Genomic DNA, 15,955 nt, shown 5'->3' on the forward strand with positions numbered 1-15,955 from the left:
CCTACTTACTCCAGTCCAACAGATGGCGCTACTGCATATTTTGTCACTGTACAAAGTGCCTTAAATTAAAAAGAGGATGAAGAAGAAAGACACAAGTAGGCGTTAAGACTGACGTGCCTGCCAGATAACAATAGTGAAGACGTGTTCCTCACTCACACTCACCAAAAGTTCTCTCAACATCCTCCAAGATGGGAATCCGAAAAAAGAACAACAAAAACCCACCGGTGCTCAGCCACGAGTTTGTGATCCAGAACCATGCGGATATTGTGTCTTGTGTTGCTATGGTGTTTCTGCTGGGTCTGATGTTTGAGGTAAGAATCTACTTTTATTTCATTCATTCACTGATACAGATTTAAGACCAGTTTAGGGTCAAAGATGACAAATCAGCCAGATCGGTGTTTATCTTTAGTTTTTAACCTATAGCGGATCTTTCTTGTTCTGTCACAGTCTGAACTGATCTCGTCCTTTCACTTCCTTTAACTGCAGATAAAATTGTTACTTTTGGTTTTACCTTAAATGTGCAGCATTTTTTAAATAATTTTGCATTTCTGATTCATATAAATGAATCGTATACCGCAGAATTCACTCTCACGCGCACATGCTAATGCCTTATTCCATTGAAATAGTTGGAAATTTTGATTCAAAGAAACATGATGCATGAGACCGAGAGAGGAATTCCCTATGAAGCGATTTAAGGAACTTTAAAACCCACGAGATGAAAAACAAGCGCGCGAATGTGTTACATTTAAAGAAGTGTTAACAGAATTAATTTGTAAAAATGATTACGTAACATTGTAGCTGCACTGATACTTTTACGCGCAAATGAAGTGTTACGTGGCAATCGGAGAATGACTGAGCGCTGTCATCGGTGCACAGTAGCAGCAGGGTCACGATTTTTGCAACCAAAATACGTTTACTGATCGCAAATTAGTGATTTTACACTCTCAGCCCTTGTTAGGAATGCGAGTTTGCAAAACCGTTAGATTTGGACGGTAGTTTGCTGAATATAAGCGACAGTACTGGTGCATTATGGGAAATGAAGTTTACAGTACTGAAGCAGATTTGGTTCTCCTAATGGGCATTTCTAAACAGATGTGTGTGTGTGTAAATACCGATATCTTGAAGAACGTGTGTATTTTATGAAAAACTAATTATTATATATGTGTCTTACAGCCATATCATTCACTTAAAGAACAACGAGTTGCCCACAATTATAATTCTGTGACTGACTTACCCTCATGTTGCTTTAAAAATGTACGGCCTGTTTTCTTCAACACTATTCACTTGCGTTGTAAACCTTATTTTCCATACAATGTGAAGCGAATGGTGAAAGAAACTGACTGACTGCCATTCTGTAATGAGGTGAAATATTCCTTTATTTATTCATGTATTAACTGCCTTTTTATATTTCTTTCCATGTAGATTACATCAAAGGTAGCAGTTTTGTTCATAACTGTGCAGTACAATGTCACAATTCCAGCAAATGGTAAGTATGTGGTAACTAACCTCCATTTATTTTTGGTCTGTTTGTATAGCTTGAGTATGACTCATTTTTATATATTTTGTATTATTTTCTGTCACATTTGTTTATCATGTTTGCTATTTCTGTTATAATAATTAAAACACCTCAAGGTTAATTAGGAAGTTTTGTTCCAATAAGTTTTTGTTTAACAGCTCTACTAATGAGCTGATAATTGATGCCACTGATGCTTTATGTGGCTGTTCATAAAAGTTAGCTCAATAATAATTTTTTTTTTTCAACAAAGTCTGTTTGTTTTATAATGCATGAAATATTGCTCAGTTAAGATCAACTGCATTGGCTCTGTTCATTATCTGAGATTGGCCAAACAAATCGGATATCAGTTGTCTATACTTGATTAAATCAAGACGCTAGCCATACTGAGTATGCATGCATGCTTATGAGCTTACATTTAGCTTGTATTGTGGATTTTAGGTGGTCCAGAGGAAACGGCAGTGAATTACTTCCATTACGGCCTGAAAGATGTGGCCACCGTCTTCTTCTACATGTTAGTGGCTATTATCATGCACGCCATTATTCAGGAATATGTACTGGATGTAAGTATCCTGTTGAGAATGAATAAACGTACACTAGCTGAAATGTTAATGGCATTTGTGCATAAATATTAATCTGTTTCTTAATAGTGTTTTGGTGCAACCATGTTAATACTTATAAATGTTTTGATTTGTTATGCCATTTACTTGAATCCATGTCTGTTTAGAAAATCAACAGGAAGATGCACTTCTCCAAAACCAAGCACAGCAAGTTCAATGAGTCAGGGCAGCTTAGTGCGTTCTACCTCTTCTCCTGCCTGTGGGGAGCCAGCATTCTCGTCTCTGTAAGAGCTTCACTACTCATATAAATAAGAGCTTATGTGCAGGTTGGTGTTTATAACCATGTCTGAAAGATTCATTTGACTTATTGTGCTTAATCTGAAGGAGAACCTCCTGTCCAACCCTGTCAGCCTGTGGGACGGCTATCCACACACTCTTATGCCGTAAGTACTGTTGTCTGCAGACGTATTTAAAAGGTTAGTCACCCAAAAATGAAAATTCTGTCAATTACTCATCTTTACCCATAAGACTTTAGTTCATCTTCAGAACACGAATTAAGATATTTTAAATGAAGTCTGAGAATTTTCTGTTCCCCCCCCCATTGAAAGTCTATTCACCCAAAACTCTGAAACTTTAAAACATTCATAAAGAGATTGTAAAACATTATTCACATTGGAACATTGATCAGCAACATACATAGAGAACTACATTTTTTATAAACGGAAGCTCAAGCATACTTTCTTGTCACGCGGGAACCAATGAGGTTCATTCTCGTGTTACGCAACACATTTGAGCTTCCGCAAGAACCTCGATTATAGCAAAAATCATAATCGCAATTATTTTGGTTCATATTGAAATCACAATTATTTAATAAGATTTTTGGTCATATTTCATGATATGAGACATTTTATATATCCGTGAAATTTCACAATTATCGATACTTCAGCAAATCCTAATACTAGCTTAACTAAGTAAAAGGTCCTCAAAACGGTTACAGAAGATAAGTAAACATTCAGCAATACAATAAGAACCAAGAAACTAATTACAAACAAAACCAACAAATGCATACAACAGAACAAAAATACAAATTAAGTAAACGATGCTTTAAGATTTTCAGGAAGATTTACTAACAGTTGTATTCAGATAAGTAATAGACAACATAAATTGAATAAAGTAATTAAATGTAAAATAACTCTGCTCTATACTTTAAATATAGAGTAATCCTTATTAAAACAAATTATTCATTCAAGAGCAGTGATTTTATCTTTATTTTTTTGTTTTATTAACCCTTAAGTGCATGACTGTTTCGCCAATCATTCTTACATATTCGGGTCTTTATCGACCCGGATCTATATCTAACACTGAAGGATCTCTACCTCTGATATTAGAGTAACAATTACAGAAGAATAAAATGAATCGTATTTTGTTACCTTTTGGAACTTGAAAGGGCTCCGTTTGAGCAGATGCTTTATGCTATCATCACTGTCCTCGTCAGAGCTCATTTGCCAGTACATTCAGCAAATAATAGGCTAGTTTTATGTTTGAGGTCGCGAATATGAGCCCATTCGCAATCTCAAACGTATTCTCAAAACTATATAATTTTCAACATCTTAAAAATCAATATTTCGATCGCTAACAGCTTCACCAGATCCATCCAGTAATAGTTAGTTATATTTGATTGCGTTCAGTACTTGCTCTGCAGTAAATCGCTGAGCCATTTCATGTTTTTCTTATTTCGTTTTCTGTTTGAATGAGTCGTCACTTCAGCATTGTGTATCAGACATTGCCACCTTGTGGAGTAAAGGCAAATTGCACTTATTCCATCATCTAAGATTCAATTATTGTTGTGCAGAAAAAATATACCTACACTCATACACACCTCGGGTCGTTGGCGACCCTATACAATGTTTACAAAAAATGAATACAAAAATAGGCATTCTTTTATAATTTGATGACTTTTTTTTTTTCTTGTTATATTCTTTATAATGAATTGATTGAGGAATACCAAGAAGGTTGATGTCTAACTTTAAAAAATTAACGAGGAGGAGGGAAGCGAATGACGTCCCGGGTCACACTAAAGACCCGAGGTATGCATTTAAGGGTTAACATGACTGCAGCAGATTTATTAGGCTGCTGTCACTTTAATAGCTGCACGGATCTAATATACCGTTACACATGAGTTTTCTTTCTCAACTGTGTTTACGAGATTAGGCGAGTCTCTGAAGCCCACAGTGTACTTCGCTTATGCACATTCCACCCCGTCTCAGGGCACGTGCACAGAAAGCTGTCTAGGGAACAATATATCTTTCGTGGCTTAATGTGCTTTTAATAACACTGTTTAATATCTAGCACATCCCGCAGTTAACAACAGTAGAATGCATTTTACAACACTCACTTATTCAACTGATTTGGATGTTAAATTTCGAAGTAAAATGCCACAATAATCGTTTTACTTTGATTATCTTGTTTTCATAATTGTTGGAAGCCAAAATCGAAAAATCAATTACAGTTAATTGCACAGGGTTACAATGAGGTTTGTTCTCATGCGTCAAGCAAGTACGGTTGAGCTTCCATACTTGAGTGCTCAAGTATGTTGATGATCAATGTTTATTGTTAAAAAAAAAATTAATCCATTCATCATATAAAGCAATCTTTTCAGAAAACGTTTGACTCATTTGGATTTATTTTGCAATCTTTTTATGAAAATTTTGAATGGTCAGAGTTTAGACATTTTTCAGGTGTCATTAATTTCTTCATTTGTGTTTTGAAAATGAACAAATCTTATGGATTTGGAACTACATGAGAGGATGTAATTGACTGAATTTTAATTTTTGGGTGAACTGTTCCTTTAAAAGCGTAGCGTGTTTAAATTTGAAATAATGGTATATGCAGATTAATGGTGGGAAAGTGATGGTTGTTTTTGAAATGATGGAGGTTCATATTCCATCTCACGTCACATCTGCCGATCCGCTGCCTGAGCGTTTATAAGTTGCATCTTCTTTGGTAAACTGATTTGCTGAGCTGGTGTGCATTGAGAAGACTGTTCAAAAGCTATCTCAAGGGTCCTGATCAAATTATCTTGCATTAGCCTACCTCTAATTCTCTCTTCTGATTTTTGTAAATCTACTGTATGTAACACACGGATTGCAAATGAAATTACCATTGACATTTGAATTCCACAAGTTGTGGAGATGCTAAGAAAGTTCCTTGTCTTGTTTTTTAGGTTCCAGATGAAGTTCTATTACATCTGTCAGCTCGGCTACTGGCTTCATGCAATCCCCGAGCTCTACTTCCAGAAGGCTAAGAAAGTAAGCAAGCAAGCAAAGTCAACAGTGTTTCCAGTGTTGAGGATGCACAACATGCACTGAAACCATAATCATGCATCCTGTTATTGTGACGGGACCGATTTCCTTCTCCAGAGGTTTTTGTTTACCAAACTTTTACTTTACGGAATATGATAGAAGACATGACAATGTTGTCTTGCTTTATTTTTCAGGAAGACATTCCTCGTCAGCTTGTTTATATAAGTCTGTACTTGGTCCAAATTGCAGGAGCCTACGTTCTGAAGTAAGCAATTAATTTGTCATGTTTATTAATCATAAACAGTTGTCAGGGCACACATTTTGTACTACAACATTCGCTGAAGTGTGATAGGGACCCGAGCGGTCACAACTGTTAGGTATTAAAACAGTAACCTCTCCTCTTTAACTATTGAGGACAGTGTTTCAGTGTGCTTAAAGGGATAGTTCTCCATCCATCCATCCAGTGTGTTTCAGTGTGCTTAAAGGGATAGTCCATCTGTCCGTCCGTCCGTCCATCCATCCATCCATCCATCCATCCATGGGTTTTTGTAAGAAAAATATCCATATTTAAAGGTGATAGAGAGGATTTTTTCGTCGACTGAGATTCCAAAGACCGTTACTGAGTTTTTGAAATGAGCGCATGCGTTTCAAAGGAACACCTCTCAAAACTCGTGAACGAGTATTTGAACATGAGTCTTTACCACCGGCATTCGCTGTGTCGTGTTAGTGGATTCATTATGTCGGACTCACCGCAGGTAACTCATAATCTGCAGTTGTTATTCCTGTATCCTGACAAAAACATTGCATGCGGCGCCTGTGGAGTGTGGAAAGTTACTGGAGCGTGCAGCCGCGCGTCTCTCACATGGAACGTCATGGCAGTTATTGACAAGCCAGAGGGCCAATCCGCGCACGTCTCTCACAAGGAACGTCACGGCAGTGATTGACAAGCCAGAGGGCCAATTGTTTATGCGATGATTGCGTAAACGATTGGCTGATGTTTTTAAGGCCCTACCTCGTGCACAGATGATGTATATTAATATTATTCCTTTCAGTTCACCTAATAAATAGTCTTTTATCAGTTAGTAAAGTAGTTCAAATCAAGTAGTTCAATCAAGTAATATTGCAAAAATGTATAAAACAAAAACTTTAGCACTTTTAACACTTTTATTAGCTATAATAATTAGTTTCCGGCAGATGGCCGTACTCATCGATCTGCAGCGGAAGAGTAACTTCTGACCTGACGCATGACGCAATGACGAATGCAGAAGCACAGAGGATAGAGCAAAACAAAACACCGGTCATGATTTAAAAGTCTGTATGCGAAAGGCGGTTTAAACAAACTTATGATACTCCTAAGACATACATCGTGTCAGGGGTTACTCTTGTGGCGCAAGTCAACTCGTGCAGTGTGTGTACGGTTGTCTGCCGGAGGCTAGTTATTATAGTTAATAAAGTTTTAAATATGGATATTTTTCTTACAAAAACCCATCGCTTCACTTCAGAAGGCCTTTATTAACCCCCTAGAGCCGTATGGATTATTTTTATGGATGCATCCATCCCTTGAAGCAGTGTTACAATAACCTTGTTAAAAAAAAAAAAACTAACTTTTGCCTCACCATGATTAATAAATAAATACACAAGATGATTAAGAACAAGTCAATAAATAGGATGGATAAAACCAACATACATTTGCCCAAACATTTCCATAAACAGCTAAAATGAGTGCTCCCCTACAGTTTCCTCTTAAGGCCACGCCCACTCAGCTAAAACAGGAAATATAAAAATAGCAAACCCCACATAAATATTATAAACACATGAAGACTGGAGTAATAGCTTTACGTCACAAGAATAAATTTAAAATATATTAAAATTGAAAATTATTTTTGAATTAATTATATTTCACAACATTACTGTTTTTACTGTGTTCTTGCTTAAATAAATACAGCCTTGGCGAGCATAATAGACTTCTGTCAAACTAAGTTCTGTTGAACATCAAACATATGTGATTGGCTCTTACTGCGCCTGGTGTAAAGTTGACATTACTGTCATTTACAGATGAAATACTTAAAAAAACATGCATAGTGGCACTTTTCAAAGACACATACTGTAGTAGTTTTAGTCATGTTTAAACCATTTATGATGTGTTTCCAGTCTGAACCGGTTGGGCCTGGTGTTGCTGGTTCTGCATTACTTTGTTGAGCTCATCTTCCATGTATCCAGACTCATTTACTTCAGCAATGAGGACAGGCAGACCGGGTGAGTGCCATTCATTTGACAGAGCAAGTCCAGTTAATAAACACTTTGAATGATTGGTCACACTTTATATTAGGTGTCCTTAACTACTATGTACTTGCATCAAAAAATAAGTACATAGTATTTATTGTTTATATTGTATTGCAAAATACTTTTGCTGCTATTGAGGTTGTAAATGGGTAAGGGTAGGAACACGTTTGGTGGTATAGGTAGGTTTAAGGGGTAAGGAAAGGTCATCAGTGTAATTATAGATTTAAATACAGAATGTAATTACATTTTTAAAACACAAGTACAATGTAAAAACATGTATGAACACTAAGTACATTGTATCGAATGTTAGTACATAGACACCTAATATAAAGTGGGACTGAAAGATTTTTACTGTGCATGGGCAGATATGAAATTACAAATGAATATCAGCACAATTCTGCGTTTGAAAGGATGTTTGACCATTATGAAGTATTTTGTGTATGTTAACAGGTTTACAGTGTGGGCAGTTCTGTTTGTGCTGGGCCGCTTGTTGACTCTTTCCCTGTCTGTTCTTACTGTGGGCTTTGGGCTGGCCGGAGCAGAGAAACAGGGTCTGAACCTCGCTGAAGGAAGCTTTAATGTCCTGTTTGTTCGGTAAGCAGGGTGATCTTCATCTTGCGTTATTCCTTACACTGTCTCACTGCAATGAAAGGAATACTTAAGATTAATCATGCAAATGTTTTAAAGCATTTTGGATTGCTCTTCAGCAACTGCTGTTTTGATTTAGTTTTTCAAGAAGCAATTTTTAGCACCTTACTATAAACCAAGTGCCTTACATGTGACATGATTGAATTTTTAAACGCTTTGAAGTAGAAAATTCTCTGAATTCAAATGGTTTGCACTGCACAGGTAATGTTTTATGTGTAACGCTTTTTTTCAAATTGATTTGGAGAGTGAGAGATGGCAACACAGTAATTTGGGCAAAAAAACAAAACTTGGCAAAATTTGCTCTAGTGTTCCAAAATTTCCCCTGTTAGCCATCAAAAAATTCTCGACTCACAATATGAATATGTAATCACATTGTAAAAGCTCTTCTACTGGAAATGAGTGCCTTTTGGATGGACGTGATTTAGTTAAACACCAGATGATGGAAAAGTAATGACTACCTTTTGCTTTTATTATTGTTGGATTTGTTTGTAATGGCTCTGTTTCTCTCAGGGTGACTGTACTGGCTGCAATATGCACCACTCAGGCTTTTATGATGTGGAAATTTATCAACTTCCAGCTGCGACGATGGAGAGAACATGCACAGACTCAGACCTTAAAAAAGAAACCGTCGTCTTCTAAGAGCAAATCAAAGAAAGGTTAGTTTTGCCCACTTAAGTTCTGATTGTACTGTTCCAATTGAGGGTGGGTGATACGAGTCGTTTTATTGGCTGATGTCACTTTATTTGACAAGTATACTGACATGTAGGCCTGCCCCCTAATAGATGACTAACTGTTAGTTGACGAGAAGAGGCTTAGTCGACCAAAAATTCTATTAGTCAATTAGTAACAGGAAAAAAAATTCAACAGGAAGTGGCTAAGTCACACAGTCTGTGATAGACAGATCATTAACTGCTGTACCTTTCTACTACTCACCGCTACTGCCCTGATGTTTTAGAGATTTTAGAATAACTCCGTCGCCACCTGCCATTTCATAAATGCCTCATCTGTTTGGGCAGTCAGTGGAGGCTTGCGCTGCAGAGCCAGGTGAAAGTCTAAATCAGGCTTAACATGGAGGCGCCGGTGCGATCACTTGCACTTAAAATACTCCTTTGTTTTTGATCATACAGATAAGAGTTCAATCTGTAAAAAGTCTTTTATTTGTGTGCACTCACAATAACAACACAACGTTGTGCTTTTGTAAAATAATGAAAGCAAACAGGGTGTGCTTTCTGCCGTCTCTCTCTGTGAACTTGAGTGAGCCAAAAACTAAAGAAAAGGAAAAGAACCAAAACTCCATGTTCACTTGCCTCACAAACATGAAAAATGTATCTATAGAAAGCGAAATGGCAACTTTTAAATTAACCAATTCAAATGCTAAAAAACAAATATTCACCATCAGCATCGTCAACTACATAATTGCAGCTGAAAATACAGAAAACACTAGTTTATCAGTTCATTTTTAAAATGTTAAAGCAGTCTCTTTGCTGTTTTACCCCGATGCACTCATAATCATTACGGACCCTATAATATACCCGGCGCAATGCGACGCAAGGCGCAGCGCAAGCAGCAACCTTAAATTAGTAAATGCATTTGCGCCAGTTAGTGCGCCCATGGTCTAAAAAAGAGGTGTGTTCAGGCGCATTGCCGGCGCATTGCTATTTTAAAGAGCTGAAAATAGACTGCTGAAAATAGACATACTAAAGTCAATGGCGCAATATTTTTTTGTTAGAGCGCGTTGGTAGAAACTGCGCCTCTGGGCGCATCCACAGTGCGCGTTGACTTTGCTTATTACACACAGGGATGCGCATCACACAAACATGCCAAATATTAAAAACAAAAGGATTACAGTGTAAAAGAATATTATTGTGTAGGCTACATAAATATAAAAATGTAATGATGAATAGTCATTGCGTGTATTAGAATTAGGCTACCTATTTTCAATTCAGCCTATTACTACTTATAATGATGAACGAAATTGGCTAATTAATTGAAAAATCGTGCCAGTACACACATATATATTAACTGACTCATCGCCAACAAATTCCACCATGTAAACAGCAATCCGCCATGGCGCGAGCGCATCTCGCTCTTAAAGGGAATGGGAGATGACACTCTGATTGGTTTATTGAACGTTACGCCCATTACTCATTAAGAGAATAGGGACAACCCATTTCAAAAATGCGCCCCAGCACACGGACCGTTTTTCTGTCGTTAAAATAGTGGATTTGGACACGCCCTGAGTGCACCTGCGACATCATTCAAGTGCAAAAAGCTATGAAAGATAACTGAATTTGGCACTGCATATCTGAAAGGCGGCTTTCTGCGTGCGCTTCGGTGTCTGTCAGTCAGCGTGAGTACAGTGTTATTAACATAATGCCCATCCTGTGCTTTTTTTTACTTTTTTTTTTTTTTTTTTTTTTAATTCATGCATGTTTCTTTATTGATCTCAACCAACAAACTTCCAAGGAGGCCTTAAGATGATTTAATTCTTTAAAATAAGACAAAACAAGCATTAAAATAAGCTAAAACAAGTAAAAATCAAGATATTTCTTAATATTTGGTTATTTTTATAATGACTATTGCACTCTATGCAGGCTAGAGTGAAGGGGGGGCCTTCAAATATTGTTGTGGCCAGTCCGAGGGCCTTGAAGTCATGAAGGATGATGTCCAATGCTCTAACATGTCAGAAACTTTAGGTAGTCCTGTGCTGCACAGATAGATTTACATACTGCAATATACACAAAATGGCAAAATCAAAAGATAACGTGTCGCCACAATATATATTGTCATACCACCCATCCCTTGTTCCAATCTAAAATTCTACATTTAATCAGTAAAGTACTTGAGGTTGTACTGTATTGTGAAAATAGGTTGGTATTGCTTTTATTAAAGGGATAGTTCACCCAAAAATGAAAAATTCTATCATTTACTCACCCGTTCCAAGCCCATAACATTTTTTGAAACCTGAGAGGTTTCTGTTCCCTCATTGAAAGTCCAGATATCCATAACTTAAGATCCAAAAAGCTTATAAAGGCTTGTAAAAACAAAACCATATGAATCAAGTGGTTTAACCCAATTCTTGTGAACAGATTTGATCTCTTGATATGAGCAGATTTAATTTAGTCTTTACATCTAAAGAATGATCGATGTGTGTGATGCTTGAGAACCAGTGAGGTTTGTTCTAGCTCATGAGAAAGATACATTTTAGTATTTACGATATGCTATTTTTATGCTTGCCAATCATTGTTTAGATTACCTGTTTTATATTATGTTCTAAATTAAACCGCTCGATTTATATTGATTTGTTTTCCGATGCCTTGAGAGTTACGTGGACTTTCAGTGGAGGGAGAGAGGTTTCATTAAAAAAAAAAAATCTTCATTTGTGTTTAATAGATCAACAAATGTGTTTTTGGTTTGGAATGACATGAGGGTGAGTAAATGAAAGATTTTTAATTTTTTGGTGAACTATCCCTTTAAGCAAATTCTTTAAGTGGCATTTTGTCCGCTTGATATTAAGTATAACAGCACTTCAGGGATCTAAACTACAAAATGAACTGCTAATCACTTGCGTCAAGCCTCTTCTCATTTGTGTTTGTCATAGCCAATGGTGTGAACGGATCTGTTGGTGCCAGCGGAGCAGATTCCCCCAGAGCGAGGAAGGAGAAGTCGTCATAAACCACCCACATTCCCAACTTCTGTACTGGCTGAAATCAGCCTGATCATTCCTCTCCCTCCTCTCCATCCCACAGTTTGTCTGTTGCCCCTTTTCCCTTCTTGTTTATCTGAAATAAGGCAACTTCCTCATCCTGCTCCTTGATCCTGTAGGATGTTGAATGCTGTATTTCAAAAAGCCATCAAACTATTGTCTCTTTGCAAGAAGGGCTTAAGGAAAAAAAATGTGGCATTGGGGGGGTTTGGAGGGGGTATTTTTATTCCTCCTACATTTGTTTCCTTTTTCTGAAGGTCTGTACGCTCTTTGCTTTATTTGCTTAATCCAAAACTATGATCCAGCCATACCTACAATGAAAACATGAAAGATGTGGGGAAAAAGTAACTTATTTTTACAAGTGCCTAACCATACATCATTTTGACCGATCAGAGAGGGATAATCCAGTATTTTAACTTGAGTTTGAAATCAGGGTTGTATTTAAAGTTCTCTGAAGGCTCACAGTTTTTTCTGATTCTCTCCTATGCATTTGGAACCATGTCTAATATGTCTTTTCATTTGTGTTGTTGTATAAAAGCATTGTCATTTTTTTTTTTTTTTTTTTGTTCATTAGAATAGATCACAAGCAAACATTCATTTGATGCCTTTTTAAATACAAATATGATTTCTATTTGTTGCACTGCACTGTGTAATTGATAAAGCTTAGCGAATAGTTTAAAGCTCCACAAATTTTGTTTATTTAGCAAAGGAACATGTTCCAGTAATGTGCTTTTTGATTCTACCTTTTAATCTTGAACTTTGTACAGCTGACTTTGCTGTTTGTTGTAGATGACACATGAAAATGTCAAATCACAAGTGTCATTCCAGTGCGACTGTGGTCAGAATCTAAGGAAAAGTTCTCAGACATAATTTTCATAGCAGATAGTTTAAGTTTAAGAACAATGCTTTGAAAATGAAGTTAGGAACAAACATTGTTATCTCACATTTCTTATACCCAAGTACAACCCAATTAGAAAGCAAACCAGTGAATACACAAATTAAAAAAAAATTGTTTTCACGGTATTTCACTGCATTGGTTATGAATCAAAATATGACTTGTTGTTTCTGAATTTGTTTTACTGCATTGTAGAAAATAACTAAAAACATTTGAAAAATGAGAGATTCTTTTGTATAAATTAGTAAATTGAGAACCATGTTGCGAATTACAGCGGTTCGAAGTGCTGGAAATTCTACAAAACAAAGTAAATCTAAAAACTTCGAGTTCAAGTTAGTCAGAAACCGCTAAATAGAACAGCAGTCGCGTTCTCCTGAGGAGGTAACCATAGCAACAGTTCGTTGTTCGAGCCTCACTGTGAAAAAAGAAAAAAACCTTATTGTTTTTTATATATATATATATATATATATATATATATATAGGCCTGATAATGTTCTATAAAAGATATTTTATGTCAATATAAAAGTAATAATTCGCACACTTAATACGCAATTCTCAAAAGAAATATATGTAAAAAGGCATAATGAAGATGGTCATTTTGCTTTAAGAGGTCAAATGTTGATGTTGACCATGTAGTGGCGCTGTTCGCCACGATTTTTCTCAACAGACAACAGTGCTATTTAATGTTTTTCAGATAACACTGCGCGTATGTTGGAGATATTTTCCTACAGCATAAGTGTACAACATTAACCCATAATAACAAAATATGTATCAGTGTTTTCCAAAAACTGAACTGCAGTCTCTTATGGGACATTTCGTTGCGACAAACCCGTGCTGTTTCACAATTGTTGGCAAGCTCGTGCCAATCTGAAACAGTGAACAGCAGAATATTGCATAAGTCACTGTGTGCAGCTTTCCCTTTGAGAGAAGTTACTTTCGATGTAGACCTTTGATCGACACGGCTCGGAACTGTAGGATTCTTTTCGATTCGTCGATGCTTCATCTCGGTCGCTGACGTACATTTACATGGAAGTATTTTTATAGGCTATAGGAAATCAACCTGTCGCCGTGTGGGTTTTGATCGGATACCTGACACATTTCGGGGTTATTGTTGCTGACTAATCACGGTAAGCTTTGGCTTTCTGCCAGATCAACCAGTCCATGAGCTGGTTGCCTTTTGAGGCTTGCGTTCTGTGCTGGATATGGGAGAAAAGTAGGAAATGTGTGTGAATTTGACAACTCGATACAGTTATGAAGCATGCTGGACTACTAGACTTTTACATTGGGAGAAGAAAAAACATTCGGGATTGATTCCATTTTATTTCGCAGATATAATAGCCAAAATGTTCTTTAAAAGATGGCTATAGATGTGGATTCATAGATACAATGGAGGACATGTCTTGTCTTAAGTATTATAAATGGGCTGCTATAACTAGGCTAAAATATGTCTCTACTAATAAAATCAACATTTTTATACTTTACAGTACAGAAAATACTTAATTTAAGACATTTAAGTCTTGAGACTTGCAAAACAATTATATCTACGAGATAAAAAATACTCATTATGGATAAAACTGGATTTAAATTGATCTATTTGCTATTCTCAGATCAAAACACACTTGAGTTTTTCTCTTGTATTTGAATTGTCAAGGCCATAACTGATGTTAGGCTACTTATTAGAGTGTTTTGTTTTGTTAAAAGTGTTTATTTGATAAGAACATGTCTTGAAGTAAACCATAACAAGTAGGATATGACTTATGGAGGTCTGTTTCATTTCGGTCTGCTAATGTGATTTTTAATTAAGCTGTTATGACATTGATAATAGAGTGCAGATTGCTTTGGATTTGGACTAACAACAACACCGGCTCGTAACCCGACCGCTCTGGCACACTTTTTTCCCTCCCACTAAAGGTGAAAGCAGCTTTTTAAACACTGCTTTGATTTCCTCCTCTAATGTTATGAAACATCTACTTGCAGTTTAGAAAATACAAAGGCACGGAAAATGCGATCCAACTGGTGAACCGTGTCATTATGTTTGCTGTATCATCATTTTGCCCCGTTGCTCACTGCAAGGTTGCTATGCAGGCTAGAGTAAACGAGTAGATACTGGTGCCCGTAGTATGTGGGGGAGGTTTTGCTGGCGAGATAAACAAGCAGCCAGCCATCGTTAGGCATAAGGCAGCAGGAACATGGCGGCGGCAGTTAACTATAATGCTGTTTCACCAACCCGAAGGTCAGAGCTGGACATTAAGTACAGGATTTAAGAGGAAACAAAACACTGTAAGTCCGACATGTTTGCGAATGTTGTATGTTTGCCGGTGAATGGCGGTTTGGGGTGGCTTTGTAACGCGATTTTTACACAGTCGCTGCAGGATCCAATCACAGTTCCGCGGCGGCGGTATCCTGCATTAGCTTGCTAAACCAGCTACACTCGCTATTTCAGCCTGGCCACTTTGCAGAGTTAGAGAGTTGTGTTCTGCTTCTTGTCGTTGTGTAAACAAATCGCTTTGAGCGACCTTGAAGCGGGTGCACGGCTGTTGTTGTTTTAACATTTCAATTGTGTCGCTGATTTACTTGATTCGCCCGCGCTGCTTGCATTTGAGCGATTAAGTTTAGCCAGCTCCCCCCTCTTATTTGCCTGGCTAGCTTTAGCCTGCGAGCCTCCATTTGACTATGCGAGGAAGGCAAGTCCATCCGAGGAACGCTATTCAGGGGCATTTTAACTTTAGCGGGCAGAACTGTTACATTGTAACATGTTAATGGGGTTCCGTTGGAATGTTTGTGTCACATTGTAGCGAGTTGGACGTAACAGTTCTAAAGAACCAACAATGTATCGTTCGCGTGCGCGTTTCTGTTGAAAGTAAACGCGCGTTGTTATTTGACAGTCACCGCGTTTTGTTTCTGCGAGGGCTGAGATTAGTGAGTCAGCTCTTTGCTGAACTACTGCACTCTACGGTTCGGTTTGCGGGTCTCGCCTGTTCAGAGAAAGGAAAAGTTGGGGCGCCAGTGCCTGGGAATGCTGCGAATTAGCATTTACCTCGTGATTTG

General features: G+C 37.3%; 2 protein-coding genes across 7 annotated transcripts in view; both read left to right on the forward strand.

The window, feature by feature from the left end:
• Positions 1-101: 101 nt before the first annotated feature.
• Positions 102-13,104, forward strand: tram1 (translocation associated membrane protein 1). Its single transcript, XM_067377512.1, has 11 exons — positions 102-311; positions 1,423-1,486; positions 1,955-2,076; positions 2,241-2,357; positions 2,458-2,516; positions 5,297-5,381; positions 5,570-5,640; positions 7,527-7,631; positions 8,109-8,252; positions 8,817-8,962; positions 11,908-13,104. The coding sequence occupies exons 1-11, from the start codon at positions 189-191 to the stop codon at positions 11,979-11,981; spliced, it is 1,110 nt and encodes a 369-aa protein (XP_067233613.1). The 5' UTR covers positions 102-188; the 3' UTR covers positions 11,982-13,104.
• A 363-nt stretch (positions 13,105-13,467) lies between these two features.
• ncoa2 (nuclear receptor coactivator 2) overlaps positions 13,468-15,955 on the forward strand; it is a 128,036-nt gene continuing 125,548 nt past the window's right edge. For 2 of the 6 annotated variants that reach the window (XM_067378719.1, XM_067378713.1), the window contains exon 1: positions 13,468-14,034. The gene's annotated coding sequence lies outside the window, so the exon portion shown is untranslated. Of the gene's footprint in view, positions 14,035-14,767; positions 15,188-15,955 lie in introns of those variants that run through there. The other 4 variants (XM_067378718.1, XM_067378720.1, XM_067378715.1 and 1 more) reach the window with 2 other exon arrangements.

This window comes from Chanodichthys erythropterus, chromosome 23, assembly GCF_024489055.1.
Source record: "Chanodichthys erythropterus isolate Z2021 chromosome 23, ASM2448905v1, whole genome shotgun sequence".
NCBI classification, from domain to species: Eukaryota; Metazoa; Chordata; class Actinopteri; order Cypriniformes; family Xenocyprididae; genus Chanodichthys; species Chanodichthys erythropterus.